This window comes from Manihot esculenta, chromosome 5, assembly GCF_001659605.2.
Source record: "Manihot esculenta cultivar AM560-2 chromosome 5, M.esculenta_v8, whole genome shotgun sequence".
Lineage (NCBI taxonomy): Eukaryota > Viridiplantae > Streptophyta > Magnoliopsida > Malpighiales > Euphorbiaceae > Manihot > Manihot esculenta.
Window position 1 is genome coordinate 6297960 of NC_035165.2, and position 26892 is coordinate 6324851.

The window sequence follows — 26892 nt, forward strand, 5'->3', positions numbered from 1 at the left end:
TTTTTCAGAGAAATTTATTGCCATATTAAGATTAATTAAGATAAGATTTTATTACCATATTTGTGAATATATAAATAATAAAAAATTTGATACGTCGATATATAATTGGCAGGTAAATATTAATTAATTATTTATTATGATTGACCTGTCCAAACTTATTTAATACATTCCTGATTATTTACCTTATATATATATTTTTTCAATATTTCATTTAAGAAATAATTTACTTTTATAATTATTAAGATAATTAAAGAAGTAAACTTTATAATTATTGAATTAAATTTTATCATTATAATTAATTTTTTTATAATATGTTTTTCTACCCAAAAGCAAAGAGAAAAAATTGAGTATCATGCAGAAAAAGTAAATAATTTAATCAAATAATTTAAAAAGTAAATAAAAAGCAATGTGTATATGAGTTTATTTATCTATTTAATTTTTATAAATATAAAAAATGTAGGTTAAAGAAAATGGTATTTGGACGCGTGGCAGCACAACATGAGGGGATAGAGTACTAGAAGATATGGCATTTTTATCTAAGAAGTAAAAATATTGAAAAATATAATAAAAAGACACGATGTTTCTTGGTTTGGTAATGTGAGTGTATGGTAAGTAATTTATAGAAAGGTAGAAAAACACTGTTCACGTGAACAATAGAAAAAGGGTAAAAAGAGAAATAAAAATCTTGAAAATTAATTTAAATTTTTGTTTCTATAAATAATATTATTTTGTTATATTGCGAAAAAGTAAATATTTTTAAAAAATTAAAAACAAAAAAAACGTATAATTTACATATTAATAAAAAAATTCAGTTTCAGTGCTTACTCGATTTTATTGTTGTATTTACTGATACGCCATAATTGACTGTTATTGTTGCAGGTAATAATCAATAACTAATTATAAAAATATGCAAAGAAAATTGTAAAATTATTTTACTCTATTATTATTATTTCATAATTTTTAAAATTATTTGTTAATATATATAAAAAAATAGAGTGGATAAAAATTATAAAATGAAAAAAGTAATATTTTTTGAATAAAAAAAATTATATAATTTTTTTTAATGGTTGCACAAAATATTTGAAAGATATGGTATATTGGCAGCATAAGGTAAAAGAGTACAAATTCTTGAGTGTGATTTTCTACGGGACAACTTCTTTGACCCACTAGCTATGACCCGAGATTAGGCGCAAGTCCTCTCCAATTGCTGGTCTTCTCGTGGTTATTTATGTCACCATTCAAAAAACAAAAAAAGAATTTAATATAAAATTCTCAGTAAAATAAGTCTGCAATTGAATACTCAGAAGCGCTAGCCAGTAGCCACCAATCAAGAACGACCATACCATTTCCACCTCCAAATATATCTATATTTAATATATTTTTTTAAAAAAACCATGAAAATTAGAAAATCATCCTGCCATATCATCATCAACGTTGCCCAGATTTTATTTCTTTTATATATATGGAAAAATATTCACAAATGTGGAGCCACAGGTGGGCCATGTATATAGTGGCACCGCCATTTTCCTACATATACTCAGCATTGAGCAGAACGACCAGACACGAGGGAGGAAAAAAAAATAGAGAGAATAAGAAAAAAAAAAGAAAGGAAAAGACGTGTTTGCCCCCAAGGGAAATAGAGATCCCATGCACCTATAGCGGGAATCTCTTGGGAAATCGATTCTGTCTTCTTGCTTCCCTCTCTCTACTTTTAAATACCCCATTGTTTTGGCTAAGTTTCTTCATTCCTCTCCCTTCATTCTAAGCTAAAAAAGAAGTAAGAGGCAAAAAAAAAGAAATTATAATTTAAAGAAATCATCATGTCTACTGCTCAATCCTTCCACCTCTTCTCCACCGTTCCTGCCACCACACGGTCATCTTCTTCTTTCTCCGCCATCCGCCACCGTCCCTTGCTTTTCTCAGGTATGGTATTTCCCTTTTTTTCCTTTTCTAATGATGGAAGTTGCTAGCTGGCTAGCCAACAACAACCCAACTATATTTTGTCTATCTTTTTCTTTCCTTTCGTATCCAACCCACAAATATTTCCCCGGTTTTGGTAATAAAGATAAGCTTTTGTGGCCCTTCTCTTTTAGTTTTGAAGACTGTCAACCTTTTCTTTCATTGTCGATCAAATCTCTTATCGTGGAAGATTTTGCTTGATTTATTAGAAGCAAACCACACTGTTAAAACAATTGTTCTATTCCTGATCATGAATACAAGTTCTCTCTAAAACCACTGAAGCCAGAACACTGTTTAATACGATTCTTTCTTTTTCCTTTTCTTTTCTAAGAAGTGAGAAATAAAGATTGGATTTTTTCGCCGCCTCCTTTTTATTCATATACAGCATTTGTTATCTTTCTTAAGTCTGCATTAATTTCCAACCTCCTAATAAGAAAGAATCTATAGTATACATTAGTTTCTTCTTCCGGAGAGGGCAAATACTCTTTTTTATTCAGTAATTTTTCTTGATAATTTACACGAAAGTTTAACAGATTTAATTATTGAAAACAGAGGAAAGTAAATGATCTCACTTCCATGAACTGATGATCACTGTTTTTGCAGGTGTTTGGTTGCACGGGGCTAAAGACAAACGAGGTAACGTTGATATTCGCCCAAGATGCAGTGCTATATCCAACTCTCGCACACAAGGTGCTATACCACCCTCTCTCTCTCTCTCTCTCTCTCTCATTTTTACTCAGAAACATAACGACAAAAGCTAAAAAAAATCGTGTGTATATACTTGTTATTAGATAAGTTTGTTGTCCATACTTAGTAAAAAAAAAATATCTTGCAGAATACCCAGAAGTCTTTCAAAAGAATGGAGCTCCAGTGATAAAGTGGCATGAGATTGTGGAAGATGACATTCAAGAGAAAGTTTCTAAGGTGATTTGAAAGATTTTCTTTAAACTCAAGGACTTTTACTTAAAAAGATGTAAAATTTAATTGTATGGTTTTTGTGTAAATGAAGGTTTCTATATCAACTGAGATCATCAAGCGCATTCAAAGCATTAAATCTATGTTGGATTCAATGGAGGATGGAGAGATAAGCATTTCAGCTTATGACACCGCATGGGTTGCTCTTGTTGAAGATGTTAATGGAAGTGGTGCTCCTCAATTCCCATCTAGTCTTGAATGGATAGCCAATAATCAGCTCTCAGATGGATCATGGGGCGATGCAGAAATTTTTACTGCGCATGACAGGATACTCAATACACTAGCTTGTGTTATTGCCTTGAAAACATGGAATATACATCCAGACAAGTGTGAGAAAGGTACGATAATCTACAATGGCAAACACAGTTATGACTAGTTTCACGCTAATTAAGTAATCTTAAACGTGCTTGCTAAGCTAATTATTTTACTATATGTGATCATCATCAGGAATGAAATATTTTAAAGAGAACTTGTGTAAGCTTGAAGATGAGAATGCTGAGCACATGCCTATCGGATTTGAAGTTGCTTTCCCTTCACTTATAGAGCTGGCAAGGAAATTAGATATTGAAGTTCCCGAGGATTCTCCAGTCCTCCAAGAGATCTACGCCAGCAGAAATCTGAAGCTCAAAAAGTAAATTTCACAACTCAAAACTTCTTGGCTGGAATTCTTCTATATTTTAATATAAAAATTGAAACAAAGTGGCATCCATCTTGTAAAATTTTTGGAAAGTATAGGTCCCTGGTTCATCTTGTAATTATTTTGTATGTGGGATAGGATACCAAAGGACATAATGCACAAAGTGCCCACCACACTACTCCATAGTTTGGAAGGAATGCTAGGTCTCGACTGGGAAAAGCTTCTGAAATTGCAGAGCCAAGATGGGTCATTCTTGTTCTCTCCATCCTCCACTGCCTACGCACTCATGCAAACTAAAGATGAAAATTGCTTGTCATATTTAAACAAAATAGTCCAACGATTTAAAGGGGGAGGTAAATTTCCCTTTTGTTCATCCTCAACTACAAAGATCCTAGTTTCACTCTCCACATTCTTAATTTTTTGTACTTTCGCCATTTTTCAGTACCAAATGTTTACCCGGTTGACCTATTCGAGCACATCTGGGCTGTGGATCGCTTGCAACGCCTTGGAATTTCAAGATACTTCAAGGAAGAGCTTAAAGAATCTATTAACTATGTTGCCAGGTATAGTCTCCAATGGCGTTTGAAGAAATGTATAAAATGAGAAGAAGCCTATCTTCCTTTTTTCTAAAGGGCACTTATTGAATTTTCCAGATATTGGAGAGAAGACGGCATCTGCTGGGCAAGAAACTCCGAAGTTCATGATATTGACGACACAGCAATGGGATTCAGAATGCTTAGATTATACGGCCATGAAGTTTCTGCTGGTAAATCCACAGCATAAATATTTCTAAAAACTTAATGCGATGTGTATATTCTTTTTATGGTACAGTGATTCTCATAGTGTTGTTACGTGATCGGCAGATGTGTTCAAGCATTTTAAGAAAGGTGATACTTTCTTCTGCTTCGCCGGACAGTCAACACAGGCCGTCACCGGAATGTTCAACCTGTATAGAGCTTCACAGGTGATGTTTCCAGGGGAGAAAATCCTGGAGGAAGCCAAGGAATTTTCATCCAGTTTTCTAAAAGAAAAGCAAGCTGCTAATGAAGTACTGGACAAATGGATTATCACCAAGGATTTACCAGGAGAGGTATAATTAATTCATCGCCATTAATCCTAAATTTTTACCATTGCCCAATTGCATATGCAATTAAGAAATAATTAATTGTAATTAAAATTTAACAGGTTGAGTATTCATTGGATGTTCCATGGTACGCGAATTTGCCTCGAGTGGAGTCGAGGTTCTACATAGAACAGTATGGTGGCGAAGATGACGTCTGGATTGGCAAGACTCTTTACAGGTATATTAATATTCGAATTTTTATCGAATTTAAAATAAAAAAAAAAGAAATCTCATCTAATTTTTTTCACGGATAAATTCAAGTTTTTTAAGTTCACAGGACCATGTCTTGAAATTCCTATGTTGACCCTAGAAAAGTTTATCCTTTTCTATAAAGATAATGAAAAGAAATAATTAAAATAATCCAACGGAAACGGTCAATCCAGGCGGTTTTAATTTGTAATTTTTCTTGATTTTTTCTTGATTTTTCAAATGGGATAGTTGGACTTTACTGTCTCACACATTTAAATATATTTTCCACATATACCTAATTTCTTAAATAAAAATATTAATTCTTGAAATAAATTTTCTCTTAGAAAAATACCCAATAATTAAAAAAATGCAGGTTGCTAATTTCAAATAAATTAATTATTGATTATCTGTTTTTGGACCCAGGATGCCATATGTGAACAATAATGAGTATCTCCAGCTCGCAAGACTTGACTACAACAGCTGCCAAGCATTGCATCGTATTGAGTGGGATAATTTTCAAAAGTAAGTAATAAAATAAGTAGTTTTTTTAAAAATTTATTTTAATAGTACATGATGAATATCTTCTAAAAGCTAAGTTACACAGGTGGTACGAAGAATGCAGTCTGGGAGATTTTGGTGTAAGCAAACGAGAGCTCCTCTTCTGCTATTTCCTTGCAGCAGCCAGCATTTTTGAGCCAGAAAGGTCGAAAGAAAGGCTTGCATGGGCTAAGACCATAGTGTTGCTGGAGACAATCGACTCTTACTTCGATGAGAACAACAGTTCCATTGAGCAGAGGAGAGCTTTTGTGCAAGAATTCAAGAACGGTGCTGAAGCACGAGGACCTGTAAATGGAAGGTATTCACATTGATCTATACATTTAGCATTACAACCTTGGATGTGTCATTCTTTATTTTATGTGATTAATTATACTCCTTGTCTTATGTTGAATACAGATATAAAATATAGAGAAACATAAAAAACAGTATAAAGAGATAATGGCATCCGGTATTGGAAAATGATCAATACCACTTTATAGAGAATCAATACGATTTTGTCTGTCTTGAAAATACATTGAAAATACACATAAAAAACAGAAACATATACAATACATACATGCATCAGATATATAATTAATATTTTTTATAATATTGTTATTAGCTATCTTTATTAGGGTGTAAAGGTATTCTAAAAAACTAATATAAATTCTTGGAATTCGTTTCAAACTTAATTATTATTATTATTATTTAAATTTTATTTAAATAGATTGAATTTTATATATTTTAATTAATAATTTATATAAAAAATATTTTTATTAATAATTTTTATTTAAATTAAATTTTTAAAAAATATATAATTTTATGTTAAATTAATTATTTATATAAATGAGTTCGAAAAACGACTTAAATTCAATTTGAATCCGTTACTAATATTATTTTTTAAATTTAAATTCATCTCAAATTTAATTATAATTACTCGAATTCAGTCGGATTGAGTATTTAAAAATGCCCGACCCGTTGCCATTCTACTATATAATTGAAAAGAAAAGAATTAAATTTTTATGTTATTATGTGGGTAGGCAAGTAGATAACCAAATAGATAAAAATTATTAATTACCCTTTAATCCTTATATTTTTATTACAATTAGCTGTAGCAAATATCTTAATTATGAGAACTTTTTTTAATGGGTAAAGTTATACAGAGTATGAATTAATTTTGTATAATTTTAAATATAATTATTTAATTTGATGATTATTAAACTTATTTTCATATTGGATAGAGTTACATTAAAGTATAGTGTATTTTTTTTCATTTAGAAGAGATATGTACTGATTTGCAGGACAATGGAAGCAAAGACAAGGCAGGAACTTGTCAGGATAGTGCTTGGAACCTTAAATGATGTCTCTTTGGACGCACTGGTGGCTCATGGAAGGGACATTAGCCACAGTTTACGTCATGCTGTGAGTTACAAATAAAAGCTTTGTTTTTCTCTCTGTCCGTTAGTTATGTTTTCAGTGTACTAAAGTTATTTTTTTCAGTGTCCTAGAGTTATTTATTTTGATTAATTTAAATAATTATACAGTGGCAAAATTGGCTACTCAAGTGGGAAGAGGAAGGAGACAGGCATCAAGGAGAAGCAGAATTGATAGTAAAAACAATAAATCTGGCAGCAGGAAGGTGGATCTCAGAGGAGCTATTGAGCTGTCACTCTCAATATGAAAAACTCTTTCAACTCACAAATAGAATATGCTACCAACTTGGTCATTACAGGAAGAACAAGGTCAGTACATCTCATCATATTCTCATCAAAAACAGTGTACAATTAATGCTTTGAGAATCTTGAGGTCATTCCCTACAAATAAAATCAAAATGGTCTTTTTTTTTTTCTCCAAACCATCCAAGGTGGTTTTTATCATCTCCTCATAATCTTATGAGACAGCAAAAACTACCCTCAATGGATTCTGACAGGGCTTCCAAAACTAAATTGGGATTTTTATGGGGAAGATGGATTAAAATTGTGGATGGGATCTGTAGGGGTGGGGCTGCATAGGCTTTTGTTTGTTTCTATATTTAATCAAATATATATTTTTATTATGAAAATTTTTCAGGTAAATGACAACAAAAGAAGCACAACCACAGAAATAGAGACAGAAATGCAAGAGCTGATGCAGCAAGTGATCCAAAACTCCTCAGATGGAATGGATTCCAACATAAAGGAAACATTTTTTACAGTGGCTAAGAGTTTTTACTACACTGCCATATGTGATCCTGGGACCATCAACTATCACATTTCTAAAGTTCTGTTTGAAAGAGTGTACTAACTTATTTATTGATGTTTTTTTGGGCAAGATTTATGCATATTCTTGTATCAATCATTAGAAAGTAGTTACACCAATAAAAACTAATCAAATACATAATAAAATAATAAAATTCATTTGTTTATGGAGCTGTATATGCAATTCAAGATGATACTTCCTTCTTAAATTAGATATTCTAAAATGGGTTTGTAACTAAAAAATGAAACATACCCTCCAAGGAAAAATATTTGCCAATGCCATTGCCAAGCTTCATCATCCCCGTGACCTGTAGAGGTCAAAAGAAGGTGGTCAGGAAATATGACAAGGACACCAGCATAAATGGAGCAATTATAAAGCACAAGGATTGCTTTAATTAATTATTGTATAAGCCAGACAGACAATTCCAAACTTAGCTAGCTAAGTTAGCTTGCTAGAATATTATTAGGCATGCATGATACACCAGCCAATAGTACAAACCAGATAATGGACAGACAGAAAATTTCATCCATACATGGAATCAAGGAAATTATTTGTTGCGAGGAATATTTTCCCCTAATATCCTCCCAAAACAGTTAACTACTTGGAGAAGCGACTCTCAATATAATCCATAAGAACCTCCATTTTTTAAAAAATTCAATTCAATTGGTAACATTCAAAAATCAACATTATTAGAGAGCAGATGCAAAAAAAAATATTAATCTTATTAGCAGTTCACTTATTTCTTGTAGTGATTATTGCTCTCTCAAAAGTATAAAAATCAAGATGAAGATTGATATTCGACAAGGAAAAAAAGAAAGATAAAGGATTGATAAACAGGAATTAGGACAGATTTAGCTAGTGGATATAAGGTAATCCACATTATGTTGCTCTGTAAGGATAACCCCTTTTTGGGGCTGTTTCTGTAATGATTTCCTGATAGACCAAAAAAATGGCAGACAAATATGTCTATATCCAAGAACATGTGGTGCCTTCTTGAAGATGAAGTGGAGATTTGCCAAATCCCACATCTTGATATTTGGTATACCTATCCTAATGGGGAGAAACAGCACAAGAAACCCTAATTATCTCCATTTCAATTTCTTATCCCAGAACAAGCTAATGTCTCCACTATAATGTGTTTGAATATATTCTCATGCCCTCAAACAAACAGAAATAATGGGCCTTAGGTATTAATATTATAATAGTCTAAAGGGTTAAGAGGTCTAGAATTTAATTTTCTCTTAAAGGTTTTTTTTTTCAATAAAAAGTTAAAAATAAAAAAATTGAGGATATTAGAATACAATTACCACAGAGTCACTAAAGTTGTGAGTGTAGTAGATAATAACTTTGAAACATAATAATTTTAAGCAAATATGAAAGGTACCACCATTTGCCACTAAACTTGCCTCAGGACCACTCTTTAATCATTAACCTGGAAGCGGCAAAACCTCAAACACATCATTGTCAAAAGTGCACCCTACCAAGTCTCCTCCAAAGCAGCACAGTAGTGTGAGATTACATAGAAGAGTCATCATGACTCTGCATGCTTCAAATATCTCCCATTATTTTGATTTCTCGAATCAAGAAAAGTAACAGTGATTGCACAAAAGCAAGAGATGTGAGATGAGAGGTCTCTGAGGAAGGATCATAGCCGGAGGAAAAGAAAAAGGATGAGAACGTCAGGATTCAATACATGAAAAGATGAATTTTTGTTGCGAAAAGTAAAATGGAATTGTGTGTTTTGGATGGAAACCCATTTTGGTAATGAGCTTTGAATTTTCTGATTTTGTTGGTGGCATTTGTTTGTGGATCAAAACAGAACCACGTGAGCCCTTCTCCTCTTGCTTGTTTTATTGCTGTGGAAGCGGCCAACATGCAGATGCCCTGGGTCCCATCTGGACGTGCCACTCCAGCGGATAGAGGATACTGGCTTCCAGCTTTTTCTGTTTTTTCAGTTTTTATAAGTCCTTTGTATGGTTGGTTGGGATAACTATATTTCAAATTTGCAAGAATTCTTTACGTGGGTGATATAATTTCGTAATAGATAGGTTATGTACAAAAATTAAAATAAATTTATATTAATAATTTATATAAAAAATACTTTTTATTAATAAATTTTATTTAAAAAATTTAATATTTTTTAAAAAATATAATTTTAATTTTTAAATAAAAATATATAAATTTTTTTTATAAATATTATTATAAAATATATATTTTTATATTAAATTAATTATTTATATAAGCGAGTTCGGATATTTACACTACTATAAATAAAATTTCATCCGAAATTAATGTCCCCAAACTATAAGGAGATAAATAATTTAAGAAAATAAGAAAGAATACTCAAGTTTTTTCTTTTTGAATTTGAGGAGGAAAGAAAAAATAAAAAGAGAAATGGAAAATAAATATTATTTTTCTTTTATTATTTCCCTATGATATATGGAGGGAATTTTTTTTTTCATAAATGTCTTGCAAGACAATTATAAAATTATTTTTTAAGTTATTTTTTTAAAAAAATATAGTACAAAATAGCAAATTTATCAGAATATTTACAAATTAATTAAATAATATCTATTAAACATAAACAAACAAATAAACTTAATTAATTTACTTTAATTTTCTAAATTTTTTACTTTATATTACCCACATTTAATTATTTAATTATACTAATTTTTCAGATACATATTATTATTCTCATTAATTTTTATTAATATTATAAAATATTATATATTATTATCTGATTAAATTTTTAAAAAATAGTAAAATTAATAATATATTATAATTTTAAGTATGTATAATAAAACATAATTACCAATAGAATAAGTGTAATTTGAATTTAATTAGTAAAAATATTAAGCCAAAATACAAAATTTAATTTTTTGTTCTTAAAATTTTATAATGTATTTCATCACATTTAAAAAATATAATTTAGTTCTTGCTATTAAAATTATAGTTAATTTATTATTAATAATTTAATTATAATAAAAATTTAAAATACCCTTTCATATGTATTTTCTATCTAGAAATAGCAGTTCTTAGAATTTAATTAAATTTATAATTTAGTCCTTGAATTTAAAGTATATATATATATTTTTTAATTTATTCTAATATTATGAAACATTTAACTTTCAATATTTAACTATTTACAAATAAGTACCTAAAATTTTACAAATTGATCCTTAATAATATACTTATTTATAAATAAATTCTTATACTTTTATAAATTATCTTTAAATATTATAATTATTTACAAATAGCCCTTACAATTTCACAAATTGATCCTTATATATTATAATTATTTATGAATAAGACTTTATATTTTGCAAATTAATCTTAAATATTTTAATTATTTACAAATAATACGATAAATGTATAAACTTTAAGACCTTATTTATAAATAATTATAATATTTAGAGATTTATTTATAAAATAAAAAAATATATTATTAAATAATTATAATATTTAAGGATTAAATTGTAAAATCTATATGGAATTATTTAAAAATGATTACAATATGTGGGGATTAATTTGTAAAATTATAGATATTATTAATAATAATTAAAATATTTAGGACCAATTTATTAAATATAAGTTCTTGTATGTAAATAGTTGAACTTCAGACAGTAATTTGTAACAAAAAATATTTCAATTTTTTAATAAAATATTGAGAAAAAAAAATCTAAATTTAAAGAGAGAAGGATCTGAACAATTAAATATGAAAGACTGAGAAGAAAATGTTAGAGTTGCACAAATAAATATTGTATTATGTTAAAAATAATATATAAAAATAATAAAATTTCAATATAACAATATATCAGTTATTAACTACTGAGATAAGTTTGATTTTAAAATAAAGCAGAACATCACAAAACAATTATTGTCAATGGATGAAAAGAAAATAGTAATATGCATTTAATTAGCTACTTTTTAAGTAATCATATTATTCCTTAAGAATAATATTAAAATATTATAATTATTTAATAATATATATAAATAGCTAACCTTATTGATATAAAATCTAAAAAATTAAAAGTATAAATAATTACTTAAGAATAATATTAAAATATTTAAAAATTATATATATATATATTTTTACAATATAATTTAAACTAAAAGTTTTAACACCATAGCAACAAATAAATTTTATTTAATAACAGAAAATTCCATTTACAATATAACCTATAAGTTTTAGTGATTATAATGATTTTGTTCATCATCAATAACTTTATTATTACCGGTGACTTCAAATATACAGCACTAAAATCACCAATTTTTATTAGTTAATCTTTTGATACCCTTTTAAATTATAATAAAAAAATATTATTTAATTCAATTAAATATATGCATAAATTGTTGATAATTTTTGTTAAATAAGCTTTTAATAATTATATATAATGATTTAATTAAGTATTTTTTAATAAAAATAAAAAATTATAATTCGCATAACTAATTATATTGCATAGCCAATCTTGTCTATTGAAAAGCACGCAGAAAAAAGAAAAACGGAGATCAAATGTACCCACGACGTCCCCATTTCCAAATATATTAAACAATGTGCATTTGTAATTGAATCTCGTATTCCTTTTTAACCATTTTCTTCAAAATAAATGGAAAACTATTTCCCACCGGAAAATGCAACAAGAAACAGCAATTTCCTTAACAATGCTAAAGATCCAAAAACAACACCACCATGGAGACACGTTGGCCACTACAAGAAACATTCATGTCAGCTTCAATTTCTCAGCGTGGAAGATACTACCATGCATTGTTTCCACATTTTTTTCCCTATGATCAGAGTATGCAGTTATTTACCAGCATTGTAACATCAATAAAATAGCAGGAAACATCGGTGGTCCAAACAAGGCTTGGGAGTTGGGACTGATGCTAAACAAAATAGTTCTCTAGCACCACCTTGGGCCAACATCATCATATGTTTTAATGGCCACCAAGAGACGAGACTAGCAACAGGTTACCCGAAAGATGATGCTTCAATAGACCATCACTCAAGTCTACCAATTTAGTCGCCTGCTGCTGTATCCAGATTCAAGTTCTACCAAGGTGACAACGTGATATTCAGAAGCCTAAGGCTCATGTAGGAGAAGTGCGAGACCTACCAATATTTCCATACTTGCCGAGTAATTCTGCCCCAATTTACACCATTGTTATCACTTATAATGGATGACTAACAAATCTCATATCATCCAATTTCCTAGACCCAAATTACACTGGAGGAAGCCAGAAGCATCCTCAATTACCCCTAAGAATAAGAATGTATGAAAAAAAAAAGAGAGCGGGAGAGAGAGAGAGAGAGAGAGAGAATATGGGGCAAGACTAGAGGGGGAGGGTGGGAAGGGCGAATAATCCCCAGAGGCTTTTTACAGTCGTTCAGCACACAAGGTTTAAGGCCCTCAACTCAGTCAGCAACCCTGCGAATATCCATACCTTCAGGAAATCCAAAGGCATCAACTGTAGCTCTGAGAGAGATGAGATGGCATGCACGAGAAAATGTCCAGAAATCTATTGATCAACCATGGTCCACTTTCAGCTGGCTCTCAACAAAATCCTCATCCTAAAAATTAAGGCACCGTAAAAGCACAACGTTAGGGAATGTCAAAACATTTTTGCAATCATAATCATCTGAAGATGTAAATAATATCAGTCAAAAAATAAAGGAGGAAAATAAAGACATGTCCGATGAAAGTAGGTAGTGCTTGATTGATAGAACTAAAATCTCGGAAGACAAAATCAAACAGGAAACTAATAACTCAGAGATTAATGGGGGGGCAGGATTGGAGAGGGAGGGGGGGGAGGGGGGAGAGAGACAGAGAGAAAGAGGAGTGAGGGAGAGTGAGAAGGGGGGTACCAATCCATAGCTGGCCATTAATTCCAGACCTTGCTGCCTTCAAATTTTAAACTAGACAACCAGAAAATAGGCCTCATCTGAACTTTCCTCAAAATGGTTGTCTTGACTCTCCTCATTGCCACCACTTTGATCACTATTGTAGCTGCTTTCTGATGTAATCATGAACAATGAACCATCTGATGTGGGACTGCTCAGTTGTGATGACAGGCTGATTTCACTATTTAGGTCGCTGTCAAGCATTTGTTCTACATCGATAAAACTGCAAAATACAGAATCTCAACCAACCGTCCAAATTCAATTCCAAATCCTTTCTTTTCCCCCCTTCTTTTCTTTATACTTTTTTTAATAAGCACAATAAATAGAGTTTTGAAGTACTGCTACCATCAACTAACCTTCCCTCCGGTGGAAATTCAGCTAGCAAACAGAGATCAGATCTTGCTTCTAATACCTGCTTTATAGGTATGATACTGCAATATTTACCAAAATTTGGCATAAAGATGCGATGCAAAGATATTTATAGTAAGAATGATGAATCTAAAAAGAAGAACTATTACCTTGAACTGTAACATCTATGATACCAGTCACCTTCAGAAGCTAAACCTTCCCTGTTAGACACATCCTAGTAGAGGGCAGAGGATTAGAATAAAATCTAAGTACAAAGTTGGAGGTTAAGACCCTTAACAAAGCAGGATGTCAATGTACCCACAAGATATCGAAGAGACTTAAAATCGCCTGCAAGAACTTCCGTCAATAGACGAGCAACTTCAACCTGAACAAGACAATGCAGCAATTATTAAGTAATTAGGTTCAAAGGAGGAAGGGAATGAAAGATGTAGGAGAAATAAGCATACAAGGGATGGAAATTAGTCGACCTCTTTGAGATGCATGCAATCTCGTAAAATTAGAACCTCCAGAAGATTTCCACCTGTGCTACCTCCGAGGTTCCTATTAATGAAATTTATAAAATAATAATAATGATGATTAAAGAAAAGGAAATAATTTACTGATGGCAGCTAGCTTTCATATGAGATGCACAGACCTCAAAAAATTTCCGGTGATCGAGTATGATGTTGAAAAATCAAGATATTTCAGTTTTCGGAATCCCTGCATAAAAGTGGATGACTGTCTATAAATTACTTCAACTTAACAAAATTATACATATATCATTTGAAGTGTTGATCATAAATCTACCCTGTGAACCCCAACACATTTGAATGACAGTAAGGTTGAACATCTTACAATGCAAAGAAAAAATAAGCAATATTCTTTTATTAAAGACAATAACAGGAGATAAAAAGCATTGTTATTTAAGGACACAACTGCAAAACTTGCTCTCCCTCATTGAACCCAAAATATTGAAGTCCTTTATTGCAATTTACTAACAGCGAAACGTTTAGCACAATAGATTAAAGCAACAAATAAGTGTTCCTGTGAGAGAGAGAGAGATGAACTATATTTTCATGTTCACATGGAACAAATTTTGTGAAAACAAGTACATCAGGTAATTCTTTGTGAAAAATCAATGATTCTAGCCATTTTTCTATTAACATACCTTCACAAGTATGCGAACTTTACAATCATGCAGCTTAAAGCCTCTAAGAGCCAATGAGATCAAGTTTGGACAATTATTCACTAGATCCACACAGGTGGTCGATTTCAAACTCTCATCTCTTCCTGGAATTGAGTACACAGTCAGCAAAAACTTTAAGAGAATGGAAACTGCAAATCTTCATGAAGACTACATTGCACCTGTTTTTGAAGACTCAAAAAACAAACGCTCTACCAAGGGACAATTCGTGCTCACAGACACCAGTGTTTGCCTCAACTCAACATGCCTGCTCCCCAACCCCCACAAAAAATAATAAATAAATATATTCAGCTAGCAATTGAAAGAATAAAAAAGAAATTTTTTGCCCAAGAGGAAAAGGTTAATATGCAAATAATAAAGGACAAAACACAACACAAATGAATAAACTAACATCAGTTAATATTATTTATTAATTATCTTTAAAAATAATATTAAAAGAAAACATGGAACGGAAGACTAGCATCAACCATCAAGGTTAAGGTGTTTTCAGAATTCCATGTTGTGTAGTTGGGAGAGAGAGAAGTTACTTTTATCTTGATTCTTGAGTTGGATGATATAAATTTCCCCATAAAATTCTTCACAAGCATCATCAGACTTCATGGCTTTTTTCTTTAAACGTGTCTTAAATTGTAGAAAAGAGCAGTGGATAAGTAAGAAGATCAGACTCCGCTTCCCCAAAGGTATTTCTTCCTAAAGTCATGACTGTGGACAACATATTATTTCTCAAGAATTTTCATACTTAGGAGGTTCCTACATAAGAACATTACAATCATTTGCTTCCTATTCAGAATCAGCATTTTGACTTATATTACCATTTCTAATAAGATAAGGAATAACTTTTAGTTCTATAAATATATATGTAAGCTAGTTGCTTTCCTAGGCTTTCAAATACGATTGTATGACTACTTGATTTGGTTTAAATAACAAGCTCGCCTAGTGTGACAGTGATCTCTCTCTTCTTTCACTTTTTTTTTTCAAGTTTAATAAACTAATACCATAGATCATAATTGTACTTTGCTCAGAGCACCATGCATGCTGAATTCAAGTTACAAGATTTCAACGTGTGATCGTACTTGCTTTTCTAGTGTACATAAAAGTTCATCTTAGAACAACAAATATAACGTCTATTTGAGATGCTGTGTCAATAGGTAAAACAATAGATCTGAAAATAAAAAATAGAGAAATGCAACTGTAGCATTCCTTACACCTGCTATATTTGTCTAGCCTTTATGTGACCCACAGTAAACCATGACCATTACCATCTCATACATTCTCTTAAAGCAACAATAACACACAAATATCTAATTCAGAGGAACTTACAGGCCAACAATTTCAAGGTCAAGGAGAGAAGGGCAGGCTGACAATGCCACACAAAGGGAGGTGTTATCCATTCTCTCAATATTGTAAAGGTGCAAACTTCTCAAAAGAGTCCTTACATCATGCAAAAGGCAAATATTAGAATAAAAGAAGTCACAATATCAGCCAAGCATCTTAAAAATAGAAGTTTCTAAGCATACCCTGCAGCACCACCATCCCCACTCAGAGGGTTTAGGCAGGATCTAGTGAGAATAGATGATTCTTTCCCTTGTCTGGTCTTTTTGTCATTCCATGAAAAGTTAGACACATCTACAGAATTCCTAATGGTATAAACTAATGGCTGACAAGATCCAGGCGACACAGTTGGACCTGGGACTATACCCAGCTTAAGGGACCTGAATAGCCATTAAAAACAAAAACAAAAACAAAAAACAGCATCCAATTATGAAATAGGAACAAAGGTATAATGGAAGAAATAAGCTGGGCACTTATACAAACTATATTGCATAGTTCTGAGTCATAGACTGCCAGACACTAAAATATTAGTTTCATGAACACTTAAAAAAGTGAACACTATCTAAATTAACAGAGATTCTTCAACACCTGCATACAGTTTGATGTTAATATAATCCATTACCCATCTCATTCCTGACCACTAAAGAGGAAACATAAATTTATGTTCATAACAAAATTTGGTCCAAAAATGAATGAAGATCTGGCAATAAAAAATAGGAAATAATTTGAAATATATATATATATATATATATATATATGCTTTGATCTGGAATCATTTCCTTTAATCCACTAAATCAAAGAATTCTAAAACTCTTAAGATATTCAACCAGAAGGATTCCAAAAATAGAAATTCCACCCACATAATGTGCTGCTTGCTAGAGAAATATACAAAATAAATTTGTTAGATTGGAAATTTCTTACTGAAGAGCTTTTCCAGCACGTTGGATCATTGTGGAGACAACTGCATTATTGACTTTTGGGACTACTGTTGTCAAGTCAATATTGGTATAGCACAAGGGATCCATGGCACATTTATGGAACATTGAACAAGTTGCTGCAGCATAGGATAAACTTTGCATATCAAGCAACGAAAATACCTGTTCATAGCCAAATCACAAATGAACCAAAGTATCAAAGATCTAACTAAGAAAAAATAAAGGTATATTATTACATAAGCATGCAATAAAGAAAAGGAAACTTTCATGCATATAAATATAATTTAATTATTTGATGCATACAAAAGTAATAAGTTACTCCTAAGGCCCTAACAAATATAATAATACTCTATCCGTCCCATAATTTTTGTCCACTTCGCTTTTTCACATATATTAAGAAATACATTTTTTTATTAACTTTCCAATTATATCCATCTTAAAAGACATAAAAATTTTATTAAATCCTAAGAGATATTTTGAATACTCATATGGAAAAATAACAATTAATGAGAGATTGTTTTGGAAATAAGATAAAATTAAATAGGGTTATAATAATCAATTTATATGTTAAACACGGATAATAATTTTGGAATAACAAAAAAAGGAAAAATGTATAAAGTTTATGGGACGGAGGGAGTAATAATAAAGTAGAAAGTAATAAGTTACCCCCAAGGCCCTAACAAATATAATAATAATAATAAAATTGGAGAACATCTCTCAGTTCCTCACATCTCAACAAGTACTAAAACAAAATAAAAATAACAATAATAACTTCCAAACATGCCACCAAGAATCCATGATTCATACCAGTAAGTAACAGGATACTATAAAAAAGGTAGAATCCTGAGACCTGAATGCCCAAACTCAGAGTAACATTAACAATACCAACATGGAGTAAGCTGCAGACATGGGTTGACTCCTTTTGTGTGCAAGCATGCCTATTCCTAACTATACCAACAGAATAGACCACTAAGAAAAGCGGAATAAGAATCGCTACTTGTGTTTATCCACCAAATTGCAATCAAATTAACCACATTCCTTACTCTCAGGATCTTCATTCAAAAACTCCATGTGAAACTACCAATTACAAACAATGCAGTAATGAATGCACAATCATAAGTCACGATAAAAAGCTTTATCCATCCCCCATGAAGATTGATATTCCCGTAAAGATTTAAATATGTTCCCATGAAGAATCTAAAATGAAGTTGGCAACACTGAACTTCCAACTCATATAAGAAAAACAACATACAGCCCTCGAATTACCTCCTTACTTCAGTTTCAAAAACCTCTGTCATAATCCAAAATCATCCCACCTAAAACACACGTATCTTCAAACTACTACTAATTGCGAGGCAGATTACAGTAAGGTTAGGTAAAATTTTATAAATTTAAGGTTTTCAATTCTTTATAATTTTTTTTTATCACTTAAAAGGAGAGAGGTTTTTCTAAGATAATAGGAGGTTTTAAAGAGAAGAACTTTTTTCAATAATCAAAACCTTGCTTTAAAAACCCTCGTGCTCAAACACGAAGTTACTTAGAAAACCTCCTATTATTTAAACTGCAACTTACCCATAATAATTCCCAAAAATTACACAATCAACCAGAATGATCGAAGTAAAGTAATGAAACAAACCTTGATTGTGAGATCGGGAGGTAGAGCCCAGGTTAGCGAGTTGTGCCTGGAAGACCGTTTTCTGGCGGAGCGTTTCCCAGCTTCCAGAAGTATCGAGCCCAATTTGAGTGCGCGATCGATTAAGAGGGACTGGTCGGCGTCAGAAGGGAAGGAATCGAGGAGACGTTCGAAGGAGAGATCGATAGAGAGGGAAGGTGAGTCCGTGAGGCCTAGAAATGTTTGAAGGAGATTGTCCACTTGGTGGTTCATGTTCGGTTGCCTACTAGGGATTGAAGAGGAGGGAGTGGTGGTGGAGGAGGAGGAGAAGGGACAAGGGCGCTTGGCCATGGAGGTAGGGCTGTTGAAGAGGGTATCCATAGCGGGTGGAAGCGAGAGAGAGGACAAGAAGAGGAGATGGGATAGCGTACGGACGAGAGGTCTGATGACACGTGTATAGCTACCTGGCGCTGTTATGTTTGCGGAGATGTGTAGCTGGATTGCTTGTGTGTACCATTTCGGGTGGTTCTAACATATCTCTCACTTTTCATATGTATGGCTTAAACGCAACGTTTTAGGATGTTTTTGTGCTTTTGTATTAATTGTTTATTATTATTATTTTTTTAAAAAAAGAATAAACGTAATGCACCTTTTGTTCATTAGGAGCCAAGCGTCATTTACTGAAAAGAGAAATTATTCGAAAAAAAAAAATAGAGATTTCATTTTTAACGGGTTTCCTTTTAAATATTCTCTTTATCCTACCGTTGTTTCTTTTTATTTTGGGTTTTCAGTTTTTTTTTTTTTAATCGAAGTATCAAACTCTAGACCAGAAAAAGAAGTGAAGATCATGAAATTAATTTATGTATGGTTTATTATTATTATTATTATTATTATTATAACAATTATTTATTTTATTATTTGAATAGGTAAAAAAAGTTAAAATAAAGAGCAATTGTTTAATATGTATATATATAGCTGGTGCATAAGATCAAAAACTTGCTTGCCGATGAATTTTGGGCTCAATGGGACTAACTTTCTCTCGAGTGCATCTGAAGTTCTGCCCAACTCCTTGGCATCCTGAGTTCACTATCTCAAGATAAACTCTATCTTTGGGTGAAAATACTGAAACTCTTCGTTAGAAAATACCCTATAAAACTGGTATTTACTCTTGCATTTGGATGTAAATCTTGCACCAACAGCATATACTGCTCCTATCTGGCCAACTTGAGCAAGTTAGGCCCTTGCCAGTTGCCTCATAATGGTTGCACCTCTAGTAGGCATCTCAAGATTCCTCTTTTCGTGATCCATGTGATAACAGGATTCTTCCACTTAAGGCTTGCGCAACAACCATGCCTTGCTGCCACCGAAGGTTGGCTAGAGTGTGGTTAGGTTCAATTCTGGTGGGATGAAACCCACTAGAGCCTCTTTCGTGGGAGTTTGAGTTTTCTTTCCAACAGTGACAACTTTGAGAGATCTTTGAGATGTGGAAATGGTGAGAAGCTTAGGTCTAACCGCCCAATGGCTTAGATTTCATGCACTATTCTTCACCCTTTAGATCTCAGCCTCAACTCCTAACCACTTCTAAGAGCAAAAAGTATTTGCTGATTTTTAATCCCCTTTCCATTATTTGTTCTTTCCAACTTATTACTTAAGCAAAGAAGCTTCTTTCTCATTTTTCGTCCTTTTCAAATTCCAAGCATGTTTATCATTGACAAAGAAGGAGAATTTGGGTGGGGATATATGCTCCTGCCACTCGCAAACCAAATAGATCTTACATTATGGTATGAGCTTGTGTGAGCGAGAAAGAGTAGACTAAATAGTCATGAAAAACTAGCAACTTGCTTTGCCTTGGACAGTAATGATGCCAAAAAGGGCACTTGAGCATGATTTACTTGGTGGGTAACAACCATGCTTAGAGAGAGAGAGAGAGAGAGCTTGATGAGTTTTTTTTTTTTCTTCAAATCATTTGATCTTCCTCCAGCCATATGTATCTTCAACACCATTCGTCACCCTCTTTCTTCGTTCAGCAATCATGTCAGAATATGCCTATAGAAAAGAGAAGGAAAATTCACAATGCTATATCTTTCCTTCTTATTTTAATTCATAATAGACTATCCTAAAGCAAATACAACTTTCAAACATACAGAAATAGACATAGTTCTCATTCAGGATGGAAGGCCTCGTTAAAAACCAAGCAACACACAATGCTGACTTCAAAAATACAAAAGGCAATGCTTTTTTATTGTTGAATTGCCTCTTGTATTTTTGAAATTGGCATCAAATTAAGTAAAACCTGCACAGATATTAAATTAAGAGGCAGATTTTGAAGTAATCAACTTGATAGTAGTGAATCTCCTCTTCTAAACAAGTCCAACATAAAAACCCTTTCTAGAGATATGAGACACCAAGCTAAAGGCTAGTGTCCAATGTTGCAAAACTTTAGCATGCGTTTAAAGCAAGTTACAAACCTCAAAGATCATGATGCAAACATCAAGTCCAATCATGCCATAAATTCCCAGCAAATTCAAATTTCATTCTTGTTCATTCTGCAACTTAATAACATGTGTACCATCCTACATAATGTAATCCAAAGAGGCAACGTTTCTGCCGAATATCATGTATCATGAAAAATGCATTTGCTTGAGAGGTATATTTTATTTCCATCATATTTGAACTCCAAAAAGCAAGAGGGGGAATGGCAGAGAGAGATTTAAATGGTTCACTTCTTGAATCAAATTTCTGACTTCCAACCACCAAAATATCAGAAAACTATTAAAATTCAAGTTCAGATAATAAAAACTATATACACAAGGCAAGGATATTCAAAGGAATTGATTTACAACTCCTGACTTCAAAGACTAATAATTTCAAAAAAGGGGAGATACTAATAATAAAATGTTTATTAGTGACGTCATACCTTGGGATAAGAATACAGAAAAATGTACCACCAGAAGCATATTAACAAGAGTACAATACTTGTTACCACAACTGAGCGCAAAATCAGCCAACTACAGGCAATTGCTGATACCCCAGTAAGTGTTATTGTCCATGGTTGACACCTGGTTAAAAAAATAAGATTAGAAGTAATCAAAGAACATGCTAAAACAAGCAGCAAATTTGATGAATGCTCAAATGGAATTTACATGAAGACATTGAAAAGGTGGTCAAAGCAAAGGAATTTTAGATAACTCAGGATAACCATAAAAGGCCCAAAAGCATTAACAATCCTCACTCCTTAGCATCTAAATGAAAGAAAATAAAATGTTTTCATGAGTGTAACACAAGGATCTTTCTTCCTTTTTTTTTGGAGGGGGGGTTCTTGTGCATTACATTGATCCTCCCTTTATATCCACTCAAAGGCCGACTGTTGTCCCACATTTGTTTGGTACATGGATTTAATGCTAAATATAAGGAATTAGGCAATCCTCTCCCCTTAGCTAACTTTGGGGTGGAGTTAGGCTACACACACTGGAAAAGTGATTCACTAGAAAAGAAATATCTTCCTCAGAATCTGAAACATGGTTAACAAGGTGGAGAACAAACCCAAGCACAAGGATATTGATGGTGACATGCACGCATTATGGAATGAGAATGGTCAGTCATACATTTAATCCTGCTCCAACTATTCTCGCCAGGGATGCAGAGCATGTTTGGTCATCTCGAATTCATACTGCTATGGGATTCTAGAATTTATGAGAAATGGAATCAATACTTATACCATCAGATCTAGTCTCAAGAGTTGTTACCACAAAGTGATCTAATGACTCCAATTTCAAAAGTGGCCTCATTCCTATTTCCAATAGAAGAACTACATCTGAAATCCATGTTTACGACTCCTGATAACTCTACTTAATGTACCAAGAATTTCATCTGTCCTTTTGGGAATTCAACAAACTTCCCACAACAAAGACGTCCCAATCTGAGGCTACAATTACGAGCCACAAAATATAATAATCTACGAAAAAAGGAAACTCGACCCAAAGTTCACAGTTTCACAAGCACATTTTTGAGGATATTTATATACATAGTGACAAAGAACAAGCAGGCTCACCATGATGGCTTGGTGTCCCAAACAGAGTCATATTCAAGAGAGAGGTAGTTGAGATAGCCATCCATGTCATCGACTACACCATTTTCATCCAAGAACTGAGTCTCATTTGGTTCACTTGAATTCCCTCCAAAAACCACAGTTCTGCCTCGAATTCCGGCGAATTTGAGGGTGTTTGAGGAGATGTGGGGCCATGAAGTGCGATTCTGGCGATGGGTTCTTGAAGACGAATGGCTAGGTGTCAGTGGACAACAGAGGGATAGAGGAAACAAGAAAGATAGAGTTCCCATTATTGGTTTCGTTTTGGAAAGTGAGAAACTTCGGGGGTTTCTCTCCTGGAGTTTGGGGACCCATAGGTTATATGAAATCAGCAGTGATTTCAGAATAATCTAAATTAAAAGAAAATTAAATAAACAAAATTCCAAAATTTATAATTATAAATCATTTAAAAAATTTATTATTATTATTTTTTTATTAACTTGCGATTCTATATAAAATTTAAGTAAATTACTTTTTTCGTTAAGGGTAGCGTTTAAAGTGGAAGATGTTTTATACGGAGATCATATATCGGTTTAAACGAAAAATTAAATTAAATGAATTAATTTTAATTTAATAGTTTGATTAGTTAAAATATTTCGTTTGATTTGATTAATATTTTTTAATTTATTTAATTTTTAGATTGATTCAATTTAAATATATTAAATAATTAATAAATTGAATAATCGATTTTATATATATTTTTATTATGTGAAATATTAATTTTATATATATTTTTAAATTTTACATAAATTTATATAAATTTTTTTAAATATTATTATTATATATTCAGATAATATTTATTGATAAATTTATATAAAATATTTATTAAATTATTTTACTGAAAATTTAAAAAAATACAAATTTCAATTTGAATAATCGAATCAAATCGAATTGATTTTTATATATTGGATTCATTTTGTTATATTTTTATAATTAATTTTTTGATTTTTAATATTTTTATAATTTGATTTTTAATTTTTTTACCGAATGATTGTACAGTCCTAAAACAGTAGGCTACTCTGCTTGGGGAAAGGACACCATGATGTATATATGGGTTTTTAAAAGTTATCCTTAGTTTTGTTTCAATTTATTTTCTTTTAGAAAAATTTGTGACGTTTCAATTTTTATTGAGTTGCATGTGTTGTTTGGTACTAGGTTTTGCATTTTCTTCTCTAACTACGTTAATCTTCACCGATGTAGGTGTGGGGCAGTAATAATTGACACACAAATATTTAAATTCACATTTTAGAGTGATTCCATAATTATATTAGATTCGAAATATTATGGACGGATCTTCTATATAGAAATTATTGGTATTGAACATGGTGGGTATGGAAATCGTTTTCTTATGATTGCATGATGGTTTTAGACTTGCGGCTGGGTCGTTTGCTTCTGGGATCTGAGCTACTTTCGATTCGGTTGTTGTGTTGTGGGTGCTGCAATGGAGGTTGGCTGGGCTGTGTTGCTGTCGATTGTTCGTCGCGAGAGGTGAGCAGTGTGGCGAGCGGTGCGATGGATTGTGTCGCGACCTTCTGCCTGCCTTTTTGAGTAGCCTTCAGTTCGGTTGTTTTTTGGACTAGGCTGGATGTCAATCTGGGTCTATGGGTTGGTCTTGTATTCTTTTCCCTTGAATGATTTGGGTTTTTTTATTTATTTATCTATGATGTAGGCTGCTTGGCATTTAAAATGCAATCACAATTTCTGAAATTGCACACCTATCCTTAAAATAAAACACAATCACTCCATATAAAATAGAGACAAACATTAACTCTAACCAATAAAATGGCTGTTGATCAACAAAATTTTAATAAACTTTACCAGAATATCATATCATTAGAAGGAGAAATGGAGTTTCACCAGCCTGGAGACCGGCTAGTGGCTACTCCCGTGAATGAATACCTTTAAGAAGAAGAAGAAATTTTTTATTTCTTTTTTTTCATGGGAGTAGCTGTTGCTCCTGCACAGAAGTTTTATTGTCTATCGGTTAACTCTTTTAAAGGTAAGATTTAGTTGTGGCTGATTGAAACTCAATCAAACAAATTCAATTAAGCATGAACTTATTCATTCTTAATGAGTTTTTTTTTATTATTATTATTTAAAAAAATAATCTTCCATTCTTATGGATACATGACTAGTTAAACTTTAAATCGAAAACGATGTTTTTTCATGATATTACAATTCTTTTTATACAGAATATTATTTTTATCTTTATTAGAAGAGAGATAAAGCATTTACTTACAAGCTTGTTAAACAATTTTAAAAAATTTATTACTTGGTTTTTATGATACAAAAAACTTATTAGTTAATATCTCAGTTTTAAAAAATATATTAAAATATTATTATATTTTAAAAAATCTATTAATTAGTCTTTTCATTAGTTTTAACTGATAAATATTTTTTAAAAATTTAAAATATCTCTAATACAAAATAATTAATTAATAAATTTTTTTAAAATATAAAAGATCAACTAGTAAGTTTTTCAAAATTATAGAGATTAAATAGTAAAATACTTAACGATAAAATGTATTTTTTAAAATTGAGAGATTAATTAATGAATTTTTTCATATCACAGAGACTAAATAATAATTTTTTCAATAATTTATTAGCAAGTTTATATCAAGTCTGTCTTCCAAATTAACTCTCTCTTGCGATATGAATTTAGCTGTAATTTCTTACCATTTCGATGGCCTTTCAATGAATATATCTTTGCTTAAAAAAATACTTAAAATTAAGTTTTTAGTATTTATTAGATTATATTTATATATATTATAATAATATTTAAAAATTCATAAGATATTTAATTTTGAAATATTTTTAAATTATTATTATATGAATAAAAACCATATATCCATTAAGTTAATTTGTCTTGCATTGTTTATTCATGAAAAAGTCTCATATTTACTTCAATCAACTCTTTTTCATGCGTATTTGATTGATCAAAGATATTGCGCTCGAACTCGAAGTCTCAAGATCAACCCCACCACATCTCCCTTTGTATAACCCCCTTCTAAAGATTTTAAATGCTATAAAGTATGAAAAGTCTTTCATCCCGTCTAATTGATTTAGCTGTTAGTCATAAATTGGATAACAAAAATACCCATCGACCCACCCACTACTTTCTTCATCTCCCTTAGGCCTTCAACAACAAGACGCAGGGACACGCTCAGGAGTTCATATCTGATAATTCCCCATCAAGGCAAACTCCTAATGCTATCTTGTACTAAATGATGCCAAATTGATGGACAAACTTGGCTGTGTACAGCTTCTCTTCCTTGTAATCCTTCCTGGATTGGTAGCAGATTTGGAACACATTCTTCAGTTTTAAAATAGAACTCTATGCCTGTGCAGCAGAAGCAACAGGAATGCTATCTTTTGACACCAAGGCATTTTCTAGTCATGTAAAAAAAATTTCTGTTAAGGAACATGGCTGCTCAGTTAAATGCAACCACAAGTGTAAAATTCTTGGTATCTATTTTAGCTGATAATAAATCATTTCAATCCCAATTCAAAAGAGAACTTATGCATATTTCTCATATTCACTGTAGAATGTGGCGGAGAAACACTGCAAATGATAACTGATCTAAGACTCTTAAGACACTGCTAAATTATAGGATTCAACAATATCACATTCCATAAGATCCTGATTTAGAGAGAAGGAAGCAGTTGGATAGCATGTAAAGAATACAGTATCACTTCTCAATGATGCAAGTAAAGCTCATCCAAAGGCTAAGAGAATGAATAAACCATGCACATATTATACAACAATTTCCACTGAACAAATTAAAGTTGTTTAAGCAGCCTTTAGCTTTAATAATCT

The 26892-nt window shown here is 31.7% G+C and overlaps 3 protein-coding genes and 1 pseudogene across 4 annotated transcripts; 1 reads left to right on the forward strand and 3 right to left on the reverse strand.

Moving 5' to 3' along the window:
• The first annotated feature begins 1575 nt into the window (after positions 1 to 1575).
• LOC110614866 (ent-copalyl diphosphate synthase 1) lies at positions 1576 to 7834 on the forward strand. The gene is made up of 15 exons (XM_021756549.2): positions 1576 to 1923; positions 2563 to 2649; positions 2795 to 2883; positions 2969 to 3272; positions 3382 to 3565; positions 3710 to 3924; positions 4014 to 4134; positions 4225 to 4337; positions 4435 to 4661; positions 4757 to 4872; positions 5307 to 5405; positions 5488 to 5739; positions 6722 to 6842; positions 6965 to 7162; positions 7491 to 7834. Exons 1-15 carry the CDS (start codon positions 1821 to 1823, stop codon positions 7701 to 7703), a joined length of 2442 nt encoding a protein of 813 aa, XP_021612241.1. The 5' UTR covers positions 1576 to 1820; the 3' UTR covers positions 7704 to 7834.
• A 4329-nt stretch (positions 7835 to 12163) lies between these two features.
• On the reverse strand, positions 12164 to 19447 carry LOC110614827 (F-box protein SKIP17). 2 transcript variants are annotated; one of them, XM_043956337.1, is made up of 13 exons: positions 19013 to 19438; positions 17363 to 17538; positions 16627 to 16821; positions 16430 to 16540; positions 15271 to 15356; positions 15074 to 15195; positions 14561 to 14625; positions 14394 to 14466; positions 14228 to 14290; positions 14076 to 14140; positions 13914 to 13988; positions 13522 to 13780; positions 12164 to 13227 (listed from the first exon to the last, which is right to left on the reverse strand). In XM_043956337.1, the coding sequence occupies exons 1-12, from the start codon at positions 19367 to 19369 to the stop codon at positions 13573 to 13575; spliced, it is 1596 nt and encodes a 531-aa protein (XP_043812272.1). In that variant the 5' UTR covers positions 19370 to 19438; the 3' UTR covers positions 12164 to 13227; positions 13522 to 13572. The 2 variants fall into 2 exon arrangements, with proteins under 2 accessions (XP_043812272.1, XP_043812273.1); XM_043956338.1 differs by lacking the exon at positions 13522 to 13780 and having other exon boundaries at positions 19013 to 19447.
• A 151-nt stretch (positions 19448 to 19598) lies between these two features.
• LOC110614828 lies at positions 19599 to 20518 on the reverse strand (annotated as a pseudogene).
• A 118-nt stretch (positions 20519 to 20636) lies between these two features.
• Positions 20637 to 23386, reverse strand: LOC110614728. The gene is made up of 3 exons (XM_021756364.2): positions 23040 to 23386; positions 21906 to 22047; positions 20637 to 21034 (listed from the first exon to the last, which is right to left on the reverse strand). The coding sequence occupies exons 1-3, from the start codon at positions 23324 to 23326 to the stop codon at positions 20951 to 20953; spliced, it is 513 nt and encodes a 170-aa protein (XP_021612056.1). The 5' UTR covers positions 23327 to 23386; the 3' UTR covers positions 20637 to 20950.
• Between the last annotated feature and the right edge of the window lie 3506 nt (positions 23387 to 26892).

Coding starts and splice junctions, on each gene's coding strand:
- LOC110614827 (XM_043956337.1), bottom strand. CDS start 19,369: ATGGATACCCTCTTCAACAGCCCTACCTCCATGGCCAAGCGCCCTTGT. Junction 16,541..16,626: donor GGGGATGGTGGTGCTGCAGG/GTATGCTTAGAA, acceptor GCATGATGTAAG/GACTCTTTTGAGAAGTTTGC. Junction 14,291..14,393: donor ATTGCATGCATCTCAAAGAG/GTCGACTAATTT, acceptor TGTCTTGTTCAG/GTTGAAGTTGCTCGTCTATT.
- LOC110614866 (XM_021756549.2), top strand. CDS start 1,821: ATGTCTACTGCTCAATCCTTCCACCTCTTCTCCACCGTTCCTGCCACC. Junction 3,273..3,381: donor TCCAGACAAGTGTGAGAAAG/GTACGATAATCT, acceptor GATCATCATCAG/GAATGAAATATTTTAAAGAG. Junction 5,406..5,487: donor GAGTGGGATAATTTTCAAAA/GTAAGTAATAAA, acceptor TAAGTTACACAG/GTGGTACGAAGAATGCAGTC.
- LOC110614728 (XM_021756364.2), bottom strand. CDS start 23,326: ATGGGAACTCTATCTTTCTTGTTTCCTCTATCCCTCTGTTGTCCACTG. Junction 22,048..23,039: donor TGGGACACCAAGCCATCATG/GTGAGCCTGCTT, acceptor TTTTTTAACCAG/GTGTCAACCATGGACAATAA. Junction 21,035..21,905: donor TTCTGTATTCTTATCCCAAG/GTATGACGTCAC, acceptor TCTTTTCTATAG/GCATATTCTGACATGATTGC.